The sequence below is a fragment of the Macrobrachium rosenbergii genome, chromosome 48 (genome assembly GCF_040412425.1).
Source record: "Macrobrachium rosenbergii isolate ZJJX-2024 chromosome 48, ASM4041242v1, whole genome shotgun sequence".
NCBI classification, from domain to species: domain Eukaryota; kingdom Metazoa; phylum Arthropoda; class Malacostraca; order Decapoda; family Palaemonidae; genus Macrobrachium; species Macrobrachium rosenbergii.
In genome coordinates, this window is record NC_089788.1 from 58140016 (window position 1) to 58164547 (window position 24532).

The 24532-nt window shown below is 38.0% G+C and overlaps 1 protein-coding gene across 10 annotated transcripts in view; it reads left to right on the plus strand.

Moving 5' to 3' along the window:
• Positions 1–24532, plus strand: part of spn-E (spindle E) — a 437239-nt gene that overhangs the window by 131870 nt on the left and 280837 nt on the right. For all 10 annotated transcript variants that reach the window (XM_067091862.1, XM_067091856.1, XM_067091855.1 and 7 more), the window contains one exon: positions 15762–15965. In XM_067091862.1, the coding sequence (XP_066947963.1) occupies positions 15762–15965 (204 nt within the window). The remainder of the gene's footprint in view (positions 1–15761; positions 15966–24532) is intronic.

The window sequence follows — 24532 nt, forward strand, 5'->3', positions numbered from 1 at the left end:
GGCAAAAAAGGCCAGTTTCAGCTCCAGGAATTGATGTGAAGATGTTTTTCTTCTGGGTTCCAAACTCCAGAGATCAAGAGATCCTCCATATGAGCCCCCCACCTCTCAGTCGAGGCATCCAAGAAGAGAAGGATCTCTGGAAGAGGAGCATGAAGGGGCATCCCTATGGTCAGGTTTTTGTCATCAGCCACCATGCCAAATCCTGTCTCACCTCCTGTGATAGAGGGATGCAGAAGAATGGAGAACCCTCACCAGGGACCAAAATTCTTTCAATCTCCACTGTGAAGAGCGGAGTTGAAGTCAGCCGTGAGGGACCAGCTTCTCCAAAGATGACAGGTGACCTAGAGTAACTTGCCACTGACATGCAGGCTGTTTCTGTTTCGATAAGAACGACCTAATGATCATCTTGAACTTCTTTATTCTCAGATCTGAAAGACCTTCAACACGACTGTGTCCATCAACATACCCAGGTAAAGGGTCATTTGGCTGTGAACAAGATTCGACTTCTCCATATTTATCACAACCCCCAGGCCTAGACAGAACCAAAAAAGACGTTCTCTGTCCTGGATCAGCTTTACCTGAGAATGAAACCAGAGTGAACACCCTTGTGAACACCTGAGGAGCGTTCAAGAGGCTGAAGCATAGAACCTTGAAATGATAAACTTGCTCTCCCAGAACGAAGCAAAGGTCCTTGCAAGATGACTGGTGAATTGTGATCTGGAAGTAGACATCCTTCAGGTCTATTGTCAACATGAAGTCATTCTGTTTGATGGCAGCTAGAACTGTACGGGGAGTTTCCATTTTGAAACGAGTCTTCCTAATGAACATATTCAGAGTTGACAGGTCCATCACTGGTCTCCAGGTTCCTGATGCCTTATCTACCAGGAAAACTCAATTTTAGAAACCCATGGAAGGATCCTTCACTACTTCCACAGCTCCCTTCTTCATCATCTCCCTCTCTTAGTTCCGGAGAGCCAGATCCTTTGGCAATCCTATAAGGTATGTCCTCTGATGGAGAGGACAATCTGTGAGAGGAGGAGGAAAGTCAAAAGGGAGTAAGATATCCTACCTGAAGAACATCTGCTACCCAGTCTTCCGCTCTTAGTTGCTGCCAAGTTGCCCAATGGCTCGCCAGGCAGCGGATGGGGAGGGGCGCCCTCTCTAGTGCTTCCCTCCTCCAGCTCTACCTCTGCCTCCCCATGCTCCTCCAGATGGTCGCAGCTGAAAGGGACACTGCTGAGAGATCTTAGGAGATGGTTGTCACTCCCTACGAGGACCCATGAAAGTCTGATGTTTCCTCTGGGAAGCGGAGTGTCTCACTCTACATATGTTGTAATGAGCAGGACCCGACAATTCAGAGACTACTTCCATAACCAACCGGTCGTTGTTATCAACTCTTCGCATATCAGGGAAGAAGATTCTAATAAGGTTCCATTTCTTAATGCTAGCATGGACTCTGGGATAATATATTTAGACACCCTAGAAAGAGTGGAGTCCCTCCTCTTCAGTAACCAGTTAGCCCACATATTCGCCTGTAAGTAGGTCAGAAAAGAAATGGTCTTGCCCCCAGACTGAAGAAGACAGAAGAAGGATGCACACTCCTTAGAATCATTCGAGAAGGCTGTCGACGAAATCTTGCCTACCGCTGTAGCTAGTAAGGCTATACAGTAGAAGCCAGAGCCGAAGCCTCCATAGATGCTGCCTCCTAGAAGAAGTGGTGTCCCCCTTAAATTGATCCAAAGAAAGATTTGGATCTAACGTAACGAAGTCCGAATCCAATTGTTTGGGCTGTAGGGCAACCCTTAGGGTGGCATAAAAATGCCTGTGCCTGTGAGGTGGTGGCAGTAACTTGAGAGATTGCCCAGAACCTTGAATTGTCCTTTCCACAGATAAGAGCATCCACCTGTTCTAAGGCGAAATCAGCAAGATCAGCCAAAGGTAATCTTACTGAGGTCTTTGCATCTTTTTTGGCCCCTAAGGGCTTCTCAAGGCTTGAAGATCGGTCTGAAGTCGTCATACTTCCTAATCATTCCAACAACTTCACTGGAAGTCTTGGCCAACTTGTCAGTTCCTTTTTGGACTGGTTGGTATCGTTCTTGGCTAGCACTCGATTCTCCGGCCAGCCAATGAAGAATTAGAGAAATTTATTTCTAGTGAGAGAAATTCATTTCTCATTATAATGTGGTTCGGATTCCACAGTAAGCTGTAGGTCCTGTTGCTAGGTAACCAGTTGGTTCTTAGCCATGTAAAATAATTCTAATCCTTCGGGCCAGCCCTAGGAGAGCTGTTAACCCTTAAACGCCTACTGGACGTATCATACATCGACTAAAATTGTCTATTGGGTGCCAAGTGGACGTACCGTACGTCGACTACAAAAAATTTCAACCTTTGGTCAACTTTGACTCGAGCGAAATGGTAGAAAAACGCAATTGTAAGCTAAAACTCTTACATTCTAGTAATATTCAATCATGTACTTTCATTTTGCAACAAATTGGAAGTCTCTAGCACAATATTTCGATTTATGGTGAATTTTTGAAAAAAACTTTTTTCTTACGCCCGCGCAGTAACTCTGCTGAAAATTTCAGAAATTCTTTCGTCATTTTGTCGTAATTTTTGCACTGTTCTACATTACCCGTTACATAGTTTTATATATGAAAATGTGTGCAATTTCATGTAAAATACAGCAAAATACAACCCATGGTTGTAGTTTTATCAGTTTGGAAATATTTTCATATAAACCACGATAACTGCCAAAATTTCAACCTTCGGTCAACTTTGACTCGAGCAAAATGGTCAAAAAACGCAATTGTAAGCTAAAAATCTTACATTATAGTAATAATCAATCATTTACCTTCATTTTACAACCAATTGGAAATCTCTAGCACAATATTTCGATTTATGGTGAATTTTTGAAAAAAACTTTTTCCTTACGTCCGCGCCAGAAATTCTTTCGTCACGTTGTCGTAATGTTTGCACCATTTTATATTAGTCGTTACATAAAGTTTTATATATGGAAATGTGTGCAATTTCATGTAGAATACAACAGAAAATAACTCATGGTTGTAGCTTTTATCAGTTTTGAAATATTTTCATATAAATCACGATAACTGCCAAAATTTCAACCTTCGGTCAACTTTAACTCGACCGAAATGGTCAAAAAACGCAATTATAAGCTAAAACTCTTACATTCTAGTAATATTCAATCATGTACCTTCATTTTGCAACAAACTGGAAGTCTCTAGCACAATATTTCGATTTATGGTGAATTTCTGAAAAAAATTTACTGGAACATCTGAAATTCTTTCGTCATGTTGTCGTAATGTTTGCATCGTTTTACTTTAGTCGTTACATAAACTTTTAAATGAAAATGTCAATTTCATGTAGAATACAACAGAAAATAGCTTTTGTAGCTTTATCAGTTTTGAAATATTTTCACATAAATCACGACAACTTAACTTGACCGAAATGGTAAAAAAGCTAAAACTCTTACATTCTAGTAATATTCAATCGTTTACCTTCATTTTGCAATAAATTGGAAGTCTATAGCACAATAACTCGGCGTAACAACATCTCAGAAAATCTTTCGTCACGTTGTTGTAATGTTTTGCATCGTTTTATATTAGTCGTTACATAAACTTTTATATATGAAAATGTGCACAATTTCATGTACAATACAACAGAAAATAACTCATGGTTGTAGCTTTTATCAGTTTTGAAATATTTTCACATAAATCACGATAAATAGAAAAATTTCAACTTCTGTCAACTTTAACTCGACCGAAATGGTCGAAAACTGCAATTGTAAGTTAAAACACTTACAGTCTAGTAATATTCAATCAATTAGCTTTTATTTTTCAACAAACGGGAAGTCTCTAGCACAATATTTCGATTTATGGTGAACTTTTCAAAAAAAACATTTTTACGTCTCAGCGTTACAAATTCATGCATCATTTTTGATAATATTTTTCTGTGTTGCTTTGATCGTTTTACAATTTGTTATATACCAAAATCATAGCAATTTAGTGTACAATACAAAGAAAAACAAAATAACCCGTTAGCTTTAACCGTTTTGCTCACAGTGCGATTTGTATAAAATTATATATGAAAAATTTTTTTTGTGCTGTCATATATTTCAGTATTTATATATGATAATGATATTTTTTCCATTTCTGATGGTTGCATACTAAACTTCAGGCAATGACAAAAAAATGAGCCAAAAATAAACTCTTAATCTTGAAAACTAAGCGTGCTGTGATTTTTGAAAAACTTTTTCCACTTCGGCGCTAACTCACCGAACGCCGCCGGCATACGGGAGACTTTTTGTAAATAGAGGCTTGGCGTTTAAGGGTTAATCAGCTCAGTGGTCTGGTTAAACTAAGGTATACCCAACTTTACTTTGGCCAACTTGCTAGCGTCAAGATCAAGCAGAAGAGGGTCTTCCAATACTAAACCTCTAGAACTTCTTAGAGATGGCCGTGGAGAGAGAGCCTGTAGTCACCATGGACGGAATACCGCCTTGCTGAGATAAACTAACTCCCCCCCCCTACTGAAATTGGAGGAGAAGAGTGGGAAACCACATGTAGACTGCAAATATTCTTAGAAGGGAAAGATGCCAAGTCCCTCCTCCTCCATTGTCTTTTCAGGGAAACACAAATCGAGGAAGATGATGAATCTTGAGAATCTGGAGATCTGGGAGCTTCCTTTTAGTTACTGTAGAAAGAAGCGGTCAATCCTTTTGAGAACTGCAACCCTCTCCAGTAAGACTTGTCTGGATATGGGAACAAGCGGCTGTTCCTGGAGCATCATAAGAAGAGGGAAACACTGGCATAGGTATGCGGTCAGAAGCCACAGCCAATACACAGGCCATTGTCACAGAGATAGCTGCAGAAGTCACCTGTGAAGATGACACAGCAGATGAAACGTTCCCAGAAGTAGAAGCTGCAAGGTGGGACAACAACGGACGAGAAAGTAGTCCCCTCAGTCACGGTTCTCCGGGGAGGTCTAAGGTCAGCCAATACTCACAGAGAGTGGCACCATCAATGTCCAAACCTGGAAGTAAATCACAAACTGAATCTCGTCCCCCAACCAAGGGGGAAGGGGTCATTGTTGCCTTCGAAGGGTTGAAACCCTCCCTTGGCTGTGCATCGCCCTTCTTCTTTTACCTCTTCAACTTGAAATGTCTCCATTGCTTAGGAGACCAACTACAGTATTTAGAACATGGGCTTCTTACATTGCAGACTTGAAGTCTACAACTGCTACAAGTCACATGAGGATGAGTTTCAAAAGAAGCTAGGTAAAGGAAGGAAGGGTTGCTAGCGATACCAGGGCATTTCTTTTGTTTCTCTGCACTAGGATTAGGTAAATCATGGGTTTGTATGATGATGTAACAAACTTTGTACACAAAAAAGCACCAAATACACCACGCAAACAGAAATATGCAAACAAAATGTCTGGAAGTGAAAAAACTGGCTTTGATGAGAGTTGAGCAGCGCACAACCACTCGAGAAGGTGGTTAAGGGCTGATTCACACCTGACACTCACGCTCATGCTCACGCCCAAGTCATGGTCAAGCTCTCACTCAGCTCATTTTACTGGTGTGTTCCCATATGCCGCTCAAGCTCTCCTGAGCTCAGTTTGTTTTGTGTTGGCATTGGTGAACCATGTGTGATTTTCGGCTCTAGAATTAGCGGGTATAGCCAAAGCTGGATGAGGAAGAGGGAGAGAGAAAAAGGAGGAGATTTTGGGTGCATCCTATGCTAGTGAAGAGTGAAGGAGAATATAACACTTTATGTCCCCATCTTATAGATGACGAAGAAAAATTCTTTAATTATTTCCGCATGCCAAAAGGGACATTCGAGTATATTTTGTCCAAAATTGGATCAGATATAATGAAGGAAGACACCTATTTCAGAGAATCGATATCTTCAAGAGAAAGTTTGGCTGTATGTTTAAGGTAAAAAAAACCACAAAATTAATTAATGAATTTATTTTATCAAATATAATTATATTCGCAAATGCTATGCAAATATTCTGTCCACCTCTGGACTCAGTATAGGGCTAAATAAAAAACGAACCTTCCTGTTTGAACTGAAAATAGAAGTTTGCTTAAAAAGCAAAAAAGTTCCATATACTGTAAAAAAGAAATTACCCTACCAAAAAAAAAAAAAGTCCACAAATTCAAAAAAGTCTACATTTCATTATAATTTTCTTACTCTCGCTCAAGCTTGAGCACGTTCAAAATATCTTTGGCTTTGATCGTGAGCTTGACTGTGACCGTGACTGGAGCTGAGCGAAAATGATTGACTGGATGGTTTGAATACTCTGCTTGTTTATCATTAAAGAATATTTGAGCGCGATCAATTGCATGCACGTGAGCGTGAGCGTCAGGTGTGAATCAGCCCTAAGAGAACATTGGCTGCTTCATGGGATTCTTGGGGGGCAAGTGAGATGATGCTCCGCCCACTCATTGGCCACATTGGGTGATGCTATGTATTCCTCCACCATACCTTGATACTATTACACAGAATTTTTGCATAACTGGTATTCCAGCTGCGCAGGAGAATATCTCCAATGTAGAGGCTGAAAGTTTGTATGTTAGGAAAAATACAAATTAAAAATCTGTGATATTGTACGATCATGTACTATGCTGGATATACATGTTTAATAGTGCGGAGCCTGCTTGACACGCATTGCTGGGACTGCTACTTGCAAGCATTGCCAGCTGCATGATGATTTGTAAATTTTTATCATTATTTTATAGTTATCATAATTTTTTTCGATACTGTCATAAATGTGGATTGTCGACACCTATCTGTATATGCTTGCTCTTGACTTGATTGTATTGTCAAGACCCCTGTGAAGACGTGTCTTGCCTGGAATTCAAAGAGGGTTTAGCTTTAGCCTTGGCCTCTCTTCATGTCCCTGGGAAACATGGGGGAAACATCAAAGTACCACATGTAGGATTATCCAGAGTTACAGCACTGGTCAAGGACAGTGGAAAATTCTCATATTAGCAATCTGTTCCTGATAGGAGGAGCTGTTGTCTTTGTCTTTTGGTTAGTTACACTCATGAGCAATGCCAAACTTGCTCTTTTCCAACTGTCGGCACCCATCGTGTTGGGAGATGGGTTGTTCTTTTCCAACCGGGAAGGTTGACAAGTTTACAAGTACTTCATTTTTACACACACATTGTACAAACCATTGCCTTTTTTGTGTGTGTGTATTCTCAGTACAAGCTAGAACAGACACTGAACTTGGTAACAAGGTTTTGTTGCTAGTCAATTTTTCATTGGCCATCATTATTATAGGTAAGGCAGTCCCCGGTTTACGACGGGGGTTCCGTTTTTACGCCGTGTTGTAAACCGAAAAATCGTCAAAAATCGTCAAAAATCATAAGAAAACCTTACTTTTAATGCTTTGGGTGCATTGAAAACAATGTAAACTGCATTTTTATTGAGTTTTTCATCAAAAAAACCTCCAAATTATGATTATTCTGCCGTTTTGGAGCCATATTTCTTCCGTCTGATCGGCGTACGACGCGTCGTAATCCCGGAACATGCGTTGTAAACCGGGAAATAATTTCTGATGAATATATTTGAAAAGCGTCGTAACCTTGGAACGTCGTAAGCCGGACTTGTTGTAAACCTGGGACTGCTTGTATTACTACATGTGTGTGTGTATGTGTGCTGCTTTTTTTCATGTAACTTACCAAGTAATTACATAGCTATAGTTTCTAACTAGTACACCAGCTTAAATTCAAAATTCACAGTAACACTTCAGTTGTTTAGTGCAGGTGACCAGTACCGCCCCCTAACAACAATACTAGGAACAACTTAGCAGATAACATTTTGTTTCTGTTGTCCTCGATGAAAAATCGGATATTTGCAGCAGCTTTTTCATAATTTGCCAGTTATCTAACTGGATTTTGGTGATGTATTATCGCTGATTTGGAGTAACCTTCAAGCCTATACTTTCAGGATCGGTATTTCATTGTTAAGATCTGATTCAAGTTTACCATTTTTCACAAATTGACTACTTCCTTGCTTTCTACTTAGTAAGTAGAAAATCTGCTACTAGAGACATAGAAGCAGTCATTGCCCCTTAGCCTAGCATAGCTGGGCTATAGCCTGTTTGCCTGAGTAGAGATAACTTTGGCAGACTAACATGAAGAGCAAAAGCTAGTTAAAATAGCAGCTGAAGAATGGTTGATTTTTCAGTGAGTTTTAGCGTAATAAGACACGTAAACATTGCATTTGCTACCATCTTTGCCAAATAGCGTAATAATAAAGTTTGCATTCGCTACCACCTTTATCGAGTAGCGTAATGAAACGTAAACATTGCTTTTGCTACAGGACCGATATTTAGGCAGTTTTCAGTCAACATGACAGCTTTTCAAATATATTCATCAGAAATTACTGGCCGACGCATGTTCGGGTTACGACGCGTCAAAGCGTTCCGACGGAAGAAATATGGCCCCAAAACGGCAGAATAATCATAATTTGAAGGTTTTTTTATGTAAAACTCAATAAAACCATCGTTTTCAATGCACCCAGAGCATTAAAAGTAATGTTTTCTTATGATTTTTATGATTTTCGACGATTTTCTGCTTACGAGTTTGGAAAACGGTCGTCTAAACCGGGGACCGCCTGCTAATAGGTTAGATTCCAGAAACCCTCACACAGGGTGAATTTTCTAAGTTTGGCATGGTCTCTAAAAAGGCTAATAAATGCTTATTTCTAAATATGACCGATTGCAAAAATTTCACGAAACCAATCATGAATAATTTACTGTCAAAGATACTCATAATTATATATTCAAGTACCTAATCATGCTCCCAAATTATTAAGTTAACTTTTAAATGGAATTAAAGTTACTGTGATTTCATTTAAAAGTTAGCTTAATACATTACCCTTAAAAAAGAGAAATAAATGGTTGGCATAAAAACTGAGATTTGGAAGAGAATTTCTCTCTCTCTCTCCCCCTCCCCTTCAGCTGATCTATTTTTAGAATCGTCTCAACCTCTTTTTAACAACTTTATTCTGCGTCTCTTTCTCTTTGTTCTGAAATGCTTTTTCATGAACAAACAGTGTTTTACATTTTCACTAATACAACTCTTAGCTATTATGTCTCTATGTTTTAGAACGTATTTGCAACACTAGCGCATTTACACTTCGTAGACGATACAGGTCAAATTAGATCAATTTAAACTATATACTGTACAGGTAAAGACGTACAGGGAATTAATAAGTTGTAAAAATGTGTGAGCGCTAACTATGAACGAGAGAGAGAGAGAGAGGTAAGGGTTGTCCTTACTTAAGAGAGTGAAATTATTTATCAATTATTACGGAGACCGTGAGAATAACACGAGAGAGAGAGAGAGAAATATATTGTCCTTACTTGAAATATCAAGTTATATTATTTATGAATTATTATGAGGGGAGAGAGAGAAAGTTATTCTTACGTTAGATATCAAAAGATGGAAATTCACTATTAAACCAACCATTAAATGAAATTAAAGTTACTGTATTTTCATTTACAAGTTAGCTTAATACATTACCCTTAAGAAAAGAAATAAATGGTGTGACTCTCTCCCCCATTCTGCCGATCTATTTTTAGAAGTGTTCTCAACCTCGTTTGTAAAAAATTCTTTATTCTGTCACTTTCTCTTTGTTCTGAAATGCTCTATGTCTCTATGTTTTAGAACGGCACATTTACAGTTTGTAAATGGTACAGGTAAAATTAGATCAATTCAAAATTATCTACTGTATAGTTAAAGACATACAGAGAAACAGTGCTGTAATACGTAGGTTGGCTAACCTCGAACGAGAGAGAGAGAGAGAGATAACAGTTGTCCTTACTGAAGAGAGTGAAATATTTTTATGAAATGTTACAGACACACAGAGAGAGAGAATTACAAGAAAAATTTGACCACTGATTAGCAGCACTCCCCTCCTTGTCATGTTAAATGACATGTGTGACAGCTTTTGCCTTCACCTCCTCCTTACAAAAGATGAGGGAAGAATTTGTTTGTTCAAAATAATACGAATTTTGTAATTACAATTTTATTATTATTATTATTATTATTAATCTTATTTGAAAATTAGTACTTATTATTAGGTAAAATGTTTATCATACAAATAAACATACCTGTATACATGTACCATAAAAATTCATCTCACTAAAAGAGAGAGAGAGAGAAATTATTACTTTTAATAATATTTAATGTTATTTAATTTACACACAACTTGAAAACTTATAAATTACATAAAAAAATTAAACACTTTTGCTGGGTTTCTCAGTGTTCACAAATGTTCGCTTGTCTGTGAAAAACTCGTGTATGACCATTAGTTAGGTTCCAATGAAAAATTTGTGTCTGTGAATTCGTGCAACTCGAATCGTGCAAGTTCGAGGTATTACTGTAATGAAATATATGTATCTGCAAGTCTCAAATAATGATTGTTTGGAGTTGAGATTTGTCTGTATGATGGTACTCTGTGTACTTCAAACAATTAATTAAAGATCCAAGGGAGGTCAGGAGGTTACACATGGGTAGTCGCCCCCTCAGTCGAGTCTGTTGCTGGTCCCAGGTATTGACAGACAGCCACTGGAAAGGCATCTTACTGGATTTGTAGTGGAGGATGTGGCTATCCAGCCCTATTGGATCTCCTAAACCCAGTCGGTGTCAGACTCCCTAAACTAGGAGGAAGCATACTGTAGGTCCATGGGAGTCCAAAGGTGTTTTGCCTCTGGGTAGTTACTCATCAGCAGATCTTGCTGTCAGCAGGTCTCAATGGATAGTCATTGGAAAGGCATCCATAGGGATGTGCTCTCTTTGTCCTCTAGTGATATGGATCCTAGTGTGAACAGTTACGGATCCTAATGTGGACAAGAGGCACCAATGGTGTTTTTTCGGGATCCCAGTTTGGACAGATACGGATCCCAGAGTAAACTAGTGGTATTGATGGCGCTTTACAGGAGTATCTTGGCCTTTGAAGAGGCATATCTTCTGGTTGTGGAGCGCCAATAATTGGCACCAAGCGCTCTTCCAATCAGAGCACCCCGTGTCCGACCGTCTTATCTGTATCCTAGTGTCTGAGTGTCCACCTCTGAGCGCCAGTGGCTGCCAAGCACCCAGCGTCCAATCTTCCACCTGTCCATTTGGCACTCAGACATCCAGCGCCAACCAGCTAGGGCCAGTGTCAGTTCCTCTTTGGCTCAGTGCCTGTCTTTTTAAGAACATGCTGCTGTTCTGCCGTGTGCACATGTTCCGATTACACAAGTACCAAGTCTACCGCTGGACAAGGACATCTGTGTCCGAGTTTTTAAGCTTGTTGGTGGAAGCTTCCTCCTTTGGTTCTTTCTTAGAAGTCTTTCAAGATTGAAACTGGGCTTTTGTTTAAATGAGCAAGACTAAGTGTCTTTTGTCTTTCCTCCCTCTAGTGCCTAAATGGATCTAGGCCTTGTCAAGTTTATTGGAAGTCCTAATTTTCTTGACTGATAAGTAGGAGCACTGCTGGAGTCCCCCTTTGGATTTTGAGTCTCATCTCTTTGAATTTGGTGCTTTTCTGTCTGCTATAGAATCACTACCGCTTTCAGACGGTCCGAATTCTAGCCTCTTTTTCCCTCCGTGCTTGTGACCTTGGGAGTTGAACCTACTCTGGATTCTGGTGCCCACCTAGACATTAGCCTGGTTGTACAGTCTTTATACATTTTTTTTTTTTTTTTTTTTTGCAACTCGTCCGCCAGTTTTCATCCAATTCCGAGGTTCCTGGCGAAGACCGAAAACGCCATAAAGTTCTTCACGACCACTAAAGATATTCATGTTAACAATTACCGTACTCTGCTTACTGTCAGTGGTAAGGAAGCTAGCCCCTCACCTCCTTGTTGCAGTTTTGCTCTTTGTTGAACAACCTTAATTGGGCTCCAAACAGAACAGAAGCTCCTTGCACCTTTTCAGACCTGCTTTCATGTGCAGCACCAATTCCCTAACACATGGGTCCATTCCCGAGCTCCTGGCACCACCTTCTTAGCACATGGTGCCATCTACCCAGCACCTGTTCTAGAGCACTTGACATTATCTTTCTAGTGCTCGGATGCCGCCACCAGATGCCTAACTTCCTCTCACAGTGCTCAGGCTTTTGCAGTTATGGAATTCTTCAAACCTTTCATAACTGTTCCAGATATTATTTTCCCCCACAAACAGTTCCACACATGTTTTTGTTTTGTACGAAGGTGTTGTCGAAGTCCATGCAAGGTGTTAGCAAGTTCAGTAATGTCGAGTCCACATGGATGTCGACGTGTCCTCACGGCTGTCTTAGAGTCCACAGAGGCAGCAGCTAGTCCGCAAGGTTGTCTGCGATTCTGCACGTGGATCTACAAGAAGCTCATTTCTCTGCGATTCTGCATGGTCATTAGTGAAAGGCATGTCCCACAGCCCCTTTTTTCCTTTGATTAGAAGACGAAGTTCAAATAGAGACAAACCAGACAGCCCCTTTCTTCAATCCTCATGGCTATTGAATGAAAACCTTCAAGATGCAGGAAGCACCCTTCCTTGTCCCCGCCAGACTCAGGGAGTGTCTTAGGCCCTTTTTACGGGACAGGGTGTTCCCAGCTCGAGGATCTGTGTTTGAGCCTCTTTGCAGCACAAGTCTTCTATGGAGTCCTCGCTGTTTTTTCAGGGTATGAATATCAGTTCTCGCCTGGATGACTGACTTCTTCAATCTCCTTCGATGGAAGTGCTTGAAGGTTTATGATCTCAAGTCCACTTGGGGCAGGGAAACTCAGCCAGACACCTTTGTTTTTTCTCACAGCCCTGCATCAAGTCGGAACTATGGTGGTAGCTGTCCAAACATTTACTTTTGAAAGGGAAGTCCCCAGATGGATGGATCCTTCATTTCTTTCTCGTAGAGCTAGAAGTTTTTTTGCATAACGTTCAATGCTTTCTTATCCAAGTACACTCCTGGACTGTGGTAGCCATTCAAACAAGACCACAGTTCTAATGTATTTTTGTAAGCAGGAGCTGTTCCATGTCTCCTCGCCTTTAAATAGTAAGAATCCTTTTTCTGTGGACAGATCATAAAGTCTTCTAGTCACTCTGTTTCGGGTAACTAAAGTCCTAGCGGACGTACTGAGCTGTCAGAAGCACGTTGTCTTCATCTTGGACCTTCGATCCCTGGTTACCAGGATCTGTGGAATCTCTGGGGCAGGCCTTTTTGAACCTGTTTACCCCCTTCAAGGAATCTTCCTTTTCCTCTTTTTTGTTGTCCATACCCTCCCTATAGCATGGCAACAGTCACCATGCTACAGACTGGTCCATCAGACCGCCTCTCCTCACGAACTTCACAGTCTGGGAGGAGCTACACAAGCTTTAGGCTAACTGCAAGTTGCGTTAACATCTTAGACCTATTCTACCCGTGTCATGGTTCCCGAACCTGCTCGGTTGTTGGTGGACTCTGATAACTTAAAATCATTCATTCATTCTACAAGATCCTCCCCCAACCATGTCTTCTCAGACAACCTTGCCTCAAGAGATCTACCAAAGTGGTCTGCTCTTGCCCCGACAGGCTCCAGACTGTCCGTAGGCTTGTCAATTGAAGAGTATATTTTTAGACGTGCTGCAGCGCCTATTGCAAGGCGCAGAAGTCAATCTTCTCTCTTTGTCTTCCAGACTTAAGGGGCAATTTTCCAAAGGTGCTGTGTCAAGCACTATGTCTCTTCTGTCTAGATGTCCATGACCCCTTTGCGAATTACCCCATTTCTTGCTGAGAAACCTGGAATCTTGTATTCCACCATTTAGGGGTATAGAGACCCAGTTCTTTTGTCATCCCTATCTCAGTGACCTTTCAAGTCCTTGCCACATCCAAGCAAGGAAGAAGAAGATGTGGGTTGCTCATTTTCCCTTGGATTTCAGCCAGGAACGAGGACCCATCCAAGTCCTGCTTCTGTTCCTTTCTCCCTTAAGAATTTTATGGACATCCTTGGCTTCCATGAGTGCCAGACAGCACCTGAGCTTATAACTCGTCTGGCACCCAGCTCTCATGGCACCAGTTTTATTTTGTGAACATCCAGCTCTCTTGGCACCAACCACAGCCTGGCATCAGCTTATACAGAGTGCTTAGAAGCACTGTGAGGAAGAATAGAGAGCTCTCTGTCCACCTGGAGTTTTCAGGTATTACATGAAAGGGATCGGAAGTTTTAGACCATCCATACCTCTTGGGTGTTACAACAAGAGTTTGTCTCTTCCTCTGATTAGACCATCTTGTCCTTTATCCTAATGGACTTTATTTTCTGAAACACACTCAGAGTTAGGAGAGGATTTTCACCATATTAAGTGAAAGCTAAAGACATCAGAACAGCTTCTACCTCATTAGCTTTCAGGCACTACTTGTCCCTTACGTCCATTCTACAATCGTCCTTCTGGAAGTGTAATCGATCTTTGCTTCTCATTGTTTTCAGGAAGTGAAGCAGTGTGAAAATATGGCAGTACCTTGCATTGATTAGTAACCGGCATGGTATCTTGGAAGGAAGCATAGGATTTTCTCCTAACTCTTCACATCGTAGTAAGGTGCCGAGTTTTAGGGACCCGAGGGGGTACAAGGCACCTGGAGCACCCACCACTCTTAGTGGATGGGTTCAGGGTTTTATTTCAGTGTAGGTGACAGTGTCATCTGCACCCAGGGCAAGGGCACTTGTTTTTTATTTTGTATTGCTATGGCAGCCCTTGGAGTTCTCCTCGGCTGCAAAGCTGTAGTATAGGCGACCCCTGGCTTTATCGCTGCCCCACTGCAGGTTAAGTTGAGCACCAACCAGAGGCAGTTTCTACTGCGGGTTCTCTTCACTAACAAGGAATGACAAGCATTGTATTCAGTGCTAGCAACTTTTCTAATTCATTAAATGACTTAATGTTTTGCAATAAAATGTCTACCTGTTCCACCACCTGTCAATGTGGGATTCAACTATGTAATTACTTGGTAAGTTACTCATATAAAAATATTTTCTTAATAAAATAAAGTTTTATATATACTTACCAAGTAATTACATGATCGGAGCTCCCTCCTCCCCTTTGATGGACACAAGCATAAACAGAATGAGGTTGTCTGCTAAGTCGTTCCTAGTATTGCCGTTAGTGGGCGACACTGGTCACCTGCACTAAACAATCGAAGCATTACCACCAATTTTGAATTTAAGCTGGTGTACTAGTTAGAAACTATAGCTATGTAATTACTTGATAAGTATATATAAAACTTTATTTTACTATAAAAAGTCTTTTATTTATTTATTTATTTTTTTTTATTAATTCCATCTGCCATACCTGATGTATTCAGTGTGTCTTGGCTTGGAATGGGCTATTATAATGTTATTTGACTTTATTTCAGGTGTAACCTACAGGCTGGGATTTATTTCAGGTGTAACCTACAGGCTGGGATTTCTTTGTTTAGTATTGTCAGACGTGTAAGGTAAACAGAGAATGTGAAGCAAATATCTCAGACTAATTATAGTATTTGTGGGCAAAGGAAGTGTTGAATCTAGAGGAGGAGTATATCTTAACACGAAACTGGTTAGTCTTAGAAGTACTGTACTCTTCCCCGTCCCCTCCCCCTCCCCCCTTTTTTCCCTCCTCATTAGTGACAGTATCAGAACATAATGTTCTATTTAGGTTCTTATGTTTCAGCCTAGAAAGCTGGCTGATTCACAGTCAATATATGTTATGTTTTCAGTCTTAAGGTAAATTGAAAAGCTATAATAAACATGTTTAATTTCAGGTTGGTTTAGATAATTGCACTGATTCAGATACATGTTTGGCTTTTGTAACAACTGAGGTCTTGGTACAAAAACTGATTCACAAGCGCAGTTTGAATTCTTTCACTCATATAATATTGGATGAGGTCCATGAAAGAGATCAGCATACAGATTTTGCTCTGTTGGTCGTGAAAAAGCTGCTGCATTCAGTCTCCAACAGTGTTAAGGTAAGGCAGATGATGGTCTGTTTTATGAATATTTGTAGTTGTATTTTCTTACAGAACTTTGAATATTTCTCCATTGGATGATAACCTTAAAGTTTTCCCTGAAAATATTTTCCCAACTTCCATGAATATGCAGTTAGTCCCTTTTATCAGCAAGTTGGATTTCTGCTGTGAAAATAATCATTTATTGGGCTATGGCTGTAGTATTTATACCAGGAATAAAGTACAGCATAAGCTACAATTTTAGCACGGTTATTGGGCCAGCCGTGGCTGCGCAACGGAATGCTATAAAATGGCTGCCAGTACAGTCATACCCCAAACTTACGCGAGGTTAGGTTCCAGAACCCCTTGCGCAAGGTGAATTTTCGCGTAAGTTTGGCACCGTCTCTAAAAATTCTAATAAATGCTTATTTGTAAAGTTCAAACACTAAATATGACCCTAATCATGCTCCCAAATTATAAAGTTAACTTTTAAATGAAATTAAGTTTACTGTAATTTCATTTAAAAGTTAGCTTAATACATTACCCTTAAAAACAAAATAAATGGTTGATATAAAAATAGAGAGTTGGAAGAGAATTTCTGTCTCTCTCCCCTTCCGATCAATCTATTTTTAGAAGTCTTCTCAACGTCTTTTTAATAACTTCATTCTATGTCTCTTTCTCTTTGTTCTGAAATGCTTTATCATGAACAAAGTGTTTTTTATTTGGACTAATACAACTCTTAGTATGTCTCTATGTTTTAGAACGTATTTGCCACACCAGCGCATTTACATTTTGTAGATGGTATGGGTAAAATTAGATAAATTTAAACTAACTACTGTACAGTACAGGTAAATATGTACAGAGAAATAATAAGCTGTAAAAATGTATGAGTGCTAACTGTGAACAAGAGAGAGAGAGAGAGAGAAGGGTTGTCCTTACTTGAAATATCAACTTAAATTATTTATTAATTAATGGAGACAGAGAATAACATGAGAGAGAGAGAGAGAGAGAAGTTATTCTTAAGTTAGATATCAAAAGATGGAAATTCAGTATTAAACTAACTTTTAAATGAAATTAAAGTTATTGTAATTTCATAACAAAGTTAGCTTAATACATTACCCTTAAAAAAAAGAAACAAATGGTTAACCCTTAAACACCGAGCCTCTATTTACAAAAACGTCTCCTGTATGCCGGCGGCGTTCGGTGAGTTAGCGCCGAAGCGGAAAAAGTTTTTTCAAAAAATCACAGCACGCTTAGTTTTTAAGATTAAGAGTTCATTTTTGCTCCTTTTTTTGTCATTGCTTGAAGTTTAGTATGCAACCATCAGAAATGAAAAAAAATATTATCATATATAAATATTGAATATATGGTAGCAAAAAAAAAAAAACTCATATAATTGTATACAAATCGTGCTGTAAGCACAACAGTTAAAGCTAATGAGTTAATTTTTTTTAGTTGTATTGTACACTAAATTGCTATGATTTTGGTATATAACATTGTAAAACGATCAAAGCAACACAGAGAAAATATTATCACAAAATGATGCATGAATTCGTAACTTGGAGACGTAAAAAAATGTTTTTTTCAAAAATTCACCATAAATCGAAATATTGTGCTAGAGACTTCCCGTTTGTTGATAAATGAAGCTAATTGATTGAATATTACTAGACTGTAAGTGTTTTAGCATACAATTGCAGTTTTCGACCATTTCGGTCGAGTTAAAGTTGACCGAAAGTAGAATTTTTTATATTGTGATTTATATGAAAATATTTCAAAACTGATAAAAGCTACAACCATGAGTTATTTTCTGTTGTATTGTACATGGAATTGCGCACATTTTCATATATAAAACTTTATGTAACGACTAATATAAAACGGTGCAAATATTACGACAACAAGACGAAAGAATTTCTGAGATGTTCGGCCGAGTTACTGCGCAGACGTAAGGAAAATGTTTTTTTCAAAAATTCACCATAAATCGAAATATTGTACTAGAGGCTTCCAATTTATTGCAAAATCAAGGTAAATGATTGAATATTACTAGAATGTAAGAGTTTTTGCTTACAATTGCGTTTTTTGACCATTTTGGTCGAGTTAAAATTGACCGAAGGTTGAAATTTTGGCAGTTATCGTGATTTATGTGAAAATATTTCAAAACTGATAAAAGCTACAACCATGAGCTATCTTCTGTTGTATTCTACATGAAATTGCGCACATTTTCATATATAAAAGTTTATGTAACGACTAATGTAAAACGATGCAAACATTACGACAACATGACAAAAGAATTTCTGAGATGTTCGGCCGAGTTACCACGCGCATGCAGCGTAAGGAAAAAGTTTTTTTTTTTTTTTCTTCTTTTCTTCTTCTTCTTCAGAAATTCACCATAAATTGAAATATTGTGCTAGAGACTTCCAGTTTGTTGCAAAATGAAGGTACATGATTGAATATTACTAGAATGTAAGAGTTTCAGCTTATAATTGCATTTTTTTACCATTTCGGTCGAGTTAAAGTTGACCAAAGGTTGAAATTTTGTCAGTTATCGTGATTTATATGAAAATATTTCAAAACTGATAAAAGCTACAAGCATGAGTTATTTTCTGTTGTATTCTACATGAAATTGCGCACATTTCCATATATAAAACTTTATGTAATGACTAATATAAAACAGTGCAAACATTACGACAACGTGACAAAAGAATTTCTGGCGCGGACGTAAGGAAAAATTTTTTTTCAAAAATTCACCATAAATCGAAATATTGTGCTAGAGACTTCCAATTGGTTGCAAAATGAAGGTAAATGATTGAATATTACTAGAATGTAAGAGTTTTAGCTTACAGTTGCGTTTTTTTACCATTTCGGTCGAGTCAAAGTTGACCGAAGGTTGAAATTTTGGCAGTTATCGTGATTTATATGAAAATATTTCAAAACTGATAAAAGCTACAAGCATGAGTTATTTTCTGTTGTATTCTACATGAAATTGCGCACATTTTCATATATAAAACTTTATGTAATGACTAATATAGAACAGTGCAAAAATTACGAAAAATTGAAAGAATTTCTGAAATTTTTTTCTGAGTTACATGGGCGTAAGAAAAAGTTTGACAAAATTGACATAAAAAATTTCTGAAATTTGAAGGTACATGATTGCTGAGTGCAATTTTTACCATTTTCGGTCGAGTTAAAGTTGACCGAAGGTTGAAATTACAGGCAGTTATCGTGATTTATATGAAAATATTTCAAAACTGATAAAAGCTACAACCATGAGTTATTTTCTGTTGTAAAATTTTTCAAAATTCACCATAAATCGAAATTTTTGTCACCATAAATCGAAATATTAGAGACTTCCAATTTGTTGTTTTACCATTTGGAAGGTACATGATTGAATATTACAAAAGATTTTGGCAGTTATGATTTATTGATATCAAAACTTAAAAGCTAGAATTTTCTGTTGTACATGAAATTTTTGTAACGGCTAATATTTTCGACCATTTTCGGTCGTAGAAAAAAGTTTTTTCAAAAATTCACCATAAGTCGAAAAAGACTTCCAATTTGTTGCAAAATGAAAGGTTGAAATGTTTTTGCATTTTTCGACCAGTCGAGTCAAAGTTGACCGAAGGTTGAAATTTTGTACAGGTACGTCCACTTGGCACCCAACAGACAATTTTAGTCGACGTATGATACGTCCAGTAGGCGTTTAAGGGTTAACATAGGAATATAGATTGTGAACATTAGTATACTATTTCTCTCTCCCCCCCATTCCACCGATCTGTTTTTAGAAGTCCTCTCAACCTTGTTTTTAAAAGCTTCTTTATTTTGTCTTTCTCTTTGTTATGAAATGCTCTATGTCTCTATATTTTAAAACAGTGCATTTACAGTGTGTATAGGGTACAGGTATAATTATATCAATTTAAAATTATCTACTGTTCAGTTAAAGACTTACAGAGAAAGAGTAATATGTAGGTTGCGCTAACTACAAATGACAGAGAGAGAGAGAGAGAATGAATTAGTAAGAAACCTTTGACACCTAATCAGCAGCACTCCCCCTTCTTGTCATGTTAAATGACATGCCTGACAGCTTTTGCCTTCAAGTTCTTACAAAAGATGGGGGGAAGAATTTGTTTAAAATAATACAAATTTTGTAATTATTATTAATTTAATCTTGTTAATATTTGAAAATTAGTACGTATTATTAGGTAAAAAATTTATCATACAAAACAAATAAACATAAAAATTCTCTCATCTCAGTAAAAGAGAGAGAGAGAAATTATTACTTTTAATATTTAATGTTATATTTAATTTACACATAAAAGCTTGAAAACATATAAATTACATAAAAAATTATACATAAACACATTTGCAGTGTTTCTCAGTGTTCGCAAATGTTCGCATGTCTGTGAAAAACTTGTGTATGACAATTAGTTAGGTTCCAATGAAAAATTTGTGTGTCTGTGAATTTGCGCAACTCGAATCGCGCAAGTTCGGGGTATTACTGTAATGCACAACATGAGAGGAATGGAAAGAATGGAAATGCAAACATGACTCATTACTTACATCAATCTACTGCAAGGCATAATTATATTCAGTTAACAATTAACAATGTTTACAGTAAACTCCCAGATTCGCGTTCTCACAATTCGCGGACTCAGTGATTTGTGGAATTTTCTGTGGATCCTATTTTTAAATTATTCACAGGAAAACTCGCCCATTCATGGATTTTTTCATAGAGCAGTATTCTGTATTTTCATATTTCATGATTAAATACTGTACTGTACGTACATATACACTTTATGATAAAATAATGATTTACTGTACTAATTTTTAAATGCTAATATTAAGTTTAATAAGATTAAATAACTTTCGATAATAAAAATAATAATTCTCTCTCTCTCTCTCTCTCTCTCTCTTACTTAGATGAGAGAATTTTTATGCATTTGTAATATGTAAGTTTTATTTTTTATGATAAATGAATGATTTACTAAATTTCAAATATTATTTTAAACACAGCAAAATATCAGTTCATTAAAGAAAATATACTGGATTAGTAAGATTTTAGTTCAATCCCTGATCTTCTTATGTGTCCAACGGGGGGTGGGGGGGATGAAGGCGTAACTGTCATCATAAAAAAAAGGGGGTTAGCACCTAGTTGAAGTCTCTCTCTCTCTCTCTCTCTCTCTCTCTCTCTCTCTCTCTCTCTCTCTCTCTCTCTCTCTCTCTCTCTCTCTCTCTCTCTCTCTCTCTCTCTCTCTCTCTGATTTTATACACTGTCAATTTATCTTGACATATTGACCGCGAAGGGAGAAGATGTTGGCCACTTGATGGTCAAATGAAATAGCTATGAAGTGTTTGAAATTATATTAATAATTTCATTTCAAAGATTAAAACAGTAATAAGATAATAGTTTAAGGTATATTTGATGTAGGATGCTAGTTTAGGGTATACATTTGGTATTTAAACTTTCAAGATAGGCAGTTATAAGCATTTTTAGAGGGGAGGTGGTTAACTATTCGCTGGGGGTTTTAGCATGCATCCCCCGCGAATACAGGGGTTTGCTATAGTTAAAAAACAATAAAAATAGCTCACAAATTGATTATAACCATGGGCACACATGGGTAAACAATAAAAAAGGATATATAATTATTTGACTGCTATAAAAGGTGGAATTCCTTTGTTCCGTCGCACTTGGAGGGTCCAGGCGACGAACGAAAGTGAGAGCTGAGAGTTGTCCTACGTCACACACGATAAAGGCATTCCTCTGGAAGAGAGAGGTGTCGAATTAACTTTAGGAGTAGCATGAATTAAGGCCCTCAGTATATACCATCAAGCTATCCTAAATCATTGCAATATCATGCCCGAATGCTTAAAGATTGCTGTAATCACTTGGGCGGGCACTGGACATTGCAGCCAGTCAAAAGACACTTTACTATCACTTTTCCTAATCTGAAAATTAACTAGGCCTACAAACGGTGGGTGGCTTTGGTGTAGAAAAGTTGTATGGGGTCCAAGGTGGGACATATAGTGATAAAGAGAAAGTGAGAGACACGTGGGAGACCATGGGGGAATTTGGGAAGGTTTCTTGATAAAAGTAAAGAAAGAGTAAAGTTGGAGGAAAATGGGCCGCCGAATTCCCGTGTATGATTTAGACTTACTTTGTGTATCCAAAATGATCACTCGTTTTTTTTTTTTTATGAGTTGGGGTCCCAGAATTGGTGTCCATGTGGCACAAGGCAAATGGTGGGCTCTGTTAAGCAGAGCGGGAATTTACACCCACTTGAGATGGCTTCTAACAGCAGCCTAAAAGGCGCAGAGGCCTCAGCAGCAGAGAGGCAGCAGAGAGAGTGGATAAAAGGAGGGGTTACTGAGGGAGAGATATGCTGAGCTGGATGCCATTGCACTTCATTTGTATTGGTCGGCCATCTTACGTGGATTCAATCACCAGGTTAAGCCCAGTGGCCCATAAGATAGCCCCCCATTTAAGCAGAGATTCCGTTTTAAACAGGATGGAAATTCTGTAAAGAACAGGCTTAATGTGTGAATCTAGGCAAAGCAAAGGGCCGTTTTGGCTGGCTGGCCATCGCAGAATACTCTCAGCTACACTGAATAACAATACTTAATACTAAGAATAATGTGCCTGCATTTATTTAAGGAAGGTACTGTCTATGGGGTTGACTAAATCAATAAATCCCTTCATTATGGACTGAATGCCACACAACCTAGCTAATGCAGCTAAGTCTATAAAATATGGCAAACTAAAATACAAAGGAAGCTAGGACTGGTCTGAAGAGTAATGCGTCAAATCAGCTAATTGAGTAGGTGGAGCAAATAATTAAAAATGCATTACATTCAAAATGGAATACTGTTAACTTTAGTGCGGCATAAACACACAAAGGTCCTGCTTGGCAATAATAGACAGGTTACATAACTTAAAATTAGAATACACAGAAAGATCCATGGAAAAGACGCATACTGTAATCATTGTTTGTATTTGATACAATACTATGTGAATATTACATATGCTAATTTTATATCTCGTGTATGATACAACCCCTTAAAATTAGCGTGAAAGTTAGGTCTTCAAAAGTCGCATGATACGCAAGTTTATACAGTACTTTATTGTGCTGCTCCTGATTCATTGACTGCAGGAAAATGTATGACCTTCACCTGAAATCTCTTGCAGAGTTTTTGGATGAACAGGTCTTAGTTTAACCCCTTGTTGTCATTTTTAAAATAAATAAATGGCAATTTAAATGCCAGTTTTAAATTTATTTTTTTTTTTGAGTATGAATGTGTGAGTTTGAATGATATGCTCATGGTTATGCATGATGGTGCAGAATGGCCCTCCCTGGCCCCAGTACTAAACCAGATGTTTCAAATTTTATACATTGATTAATTTTAGAAATAATTTAGCAGCTGGTAATTGGTGCTTAGTATCGATCTTCCTTTTAACCCTTAAACGCCGAGCCTCTATTTACAAAAACGTCTCCCGTATGCCGGCGGCATTCGGGAGTTAGCGCTGAAGCGGAAAAAAAGTTTTTTTCAAAAAATCACAGCACGCTTAGTTTTTAAGATTAAGAGTTTATTTTTGGCTCCTTTTTTTGTCATTGCCTGAAGTTTAGTATACAACCATCAGAAATGAAAAAAAATCATTATCATATATAAATATTGAAATATATGACAGCGCAAAAATAATTTTTCATATATAATTTCATACAAATCGCGCTGTGAGCAAAACTGTTAAAGCTAACGGGTTATTTTTTTTCTTTGTATTGTACACTAAATTGCGATGATTTTGGTATATAACAAATTGTAAAACGATCAAAGCAACACAGAGAAAATATTATCACAAAATGATGCATGAATTTAACGCTGGAGACGTAAAAAATGTGGTTTTTTTTTTTCAAAAATTCACCATAAATCAAAATATTGTGCTAGAGACTTCCAATTTGTTGCAAAATGAAGGTAAATGATTGAATATTACTAGAATGTAAGAGTTTTAGCTTACAATTGCATTTTTTTACCATTTCCGTCGGGTCAAGGTTGACTGAAGGTTGAAATTTTGGCAGTTATCGTGGTTTATATGAAAATATTTCCAAACTGATAAAACTACAACCATGGGTTGTATTTCGCTGTATTTTACATGAAATTGTGCACATTTTCATATATAAAACTTTATGTAACGGCTAATATAAAACAGTGCAAAAATTACGACAAAATGACGAAAGAATTTCTGAAATTTTTGGCCGAGTTACGGCATGGGCGTAAGAAAAAAAAGTTTTTTCAAAAATTCACCATAAATGGAAATATTGTGCTAGAGACTTCCAATTTGTTGTAAAATGAAGGTACATGATTGAATATTACTAGAATGTAAGAGTTTTAGCTTACAATTGCGTTTTTCAACCATTTCGGTCGAGTCAAAGTTGACCTAAGGTTGAAATTTTTTGCAGTCGACGTACGGTACGTCCACTTGGCACCCAACAGACAATTTTAGTCGACGTATGATACGTCCAGTAGGCGTTTAAGGGTTAATATGAAAGTTCACAACATTTATTTTGCACTGTAGAGGACAGTAAATCGTTAACCTTTCCAAG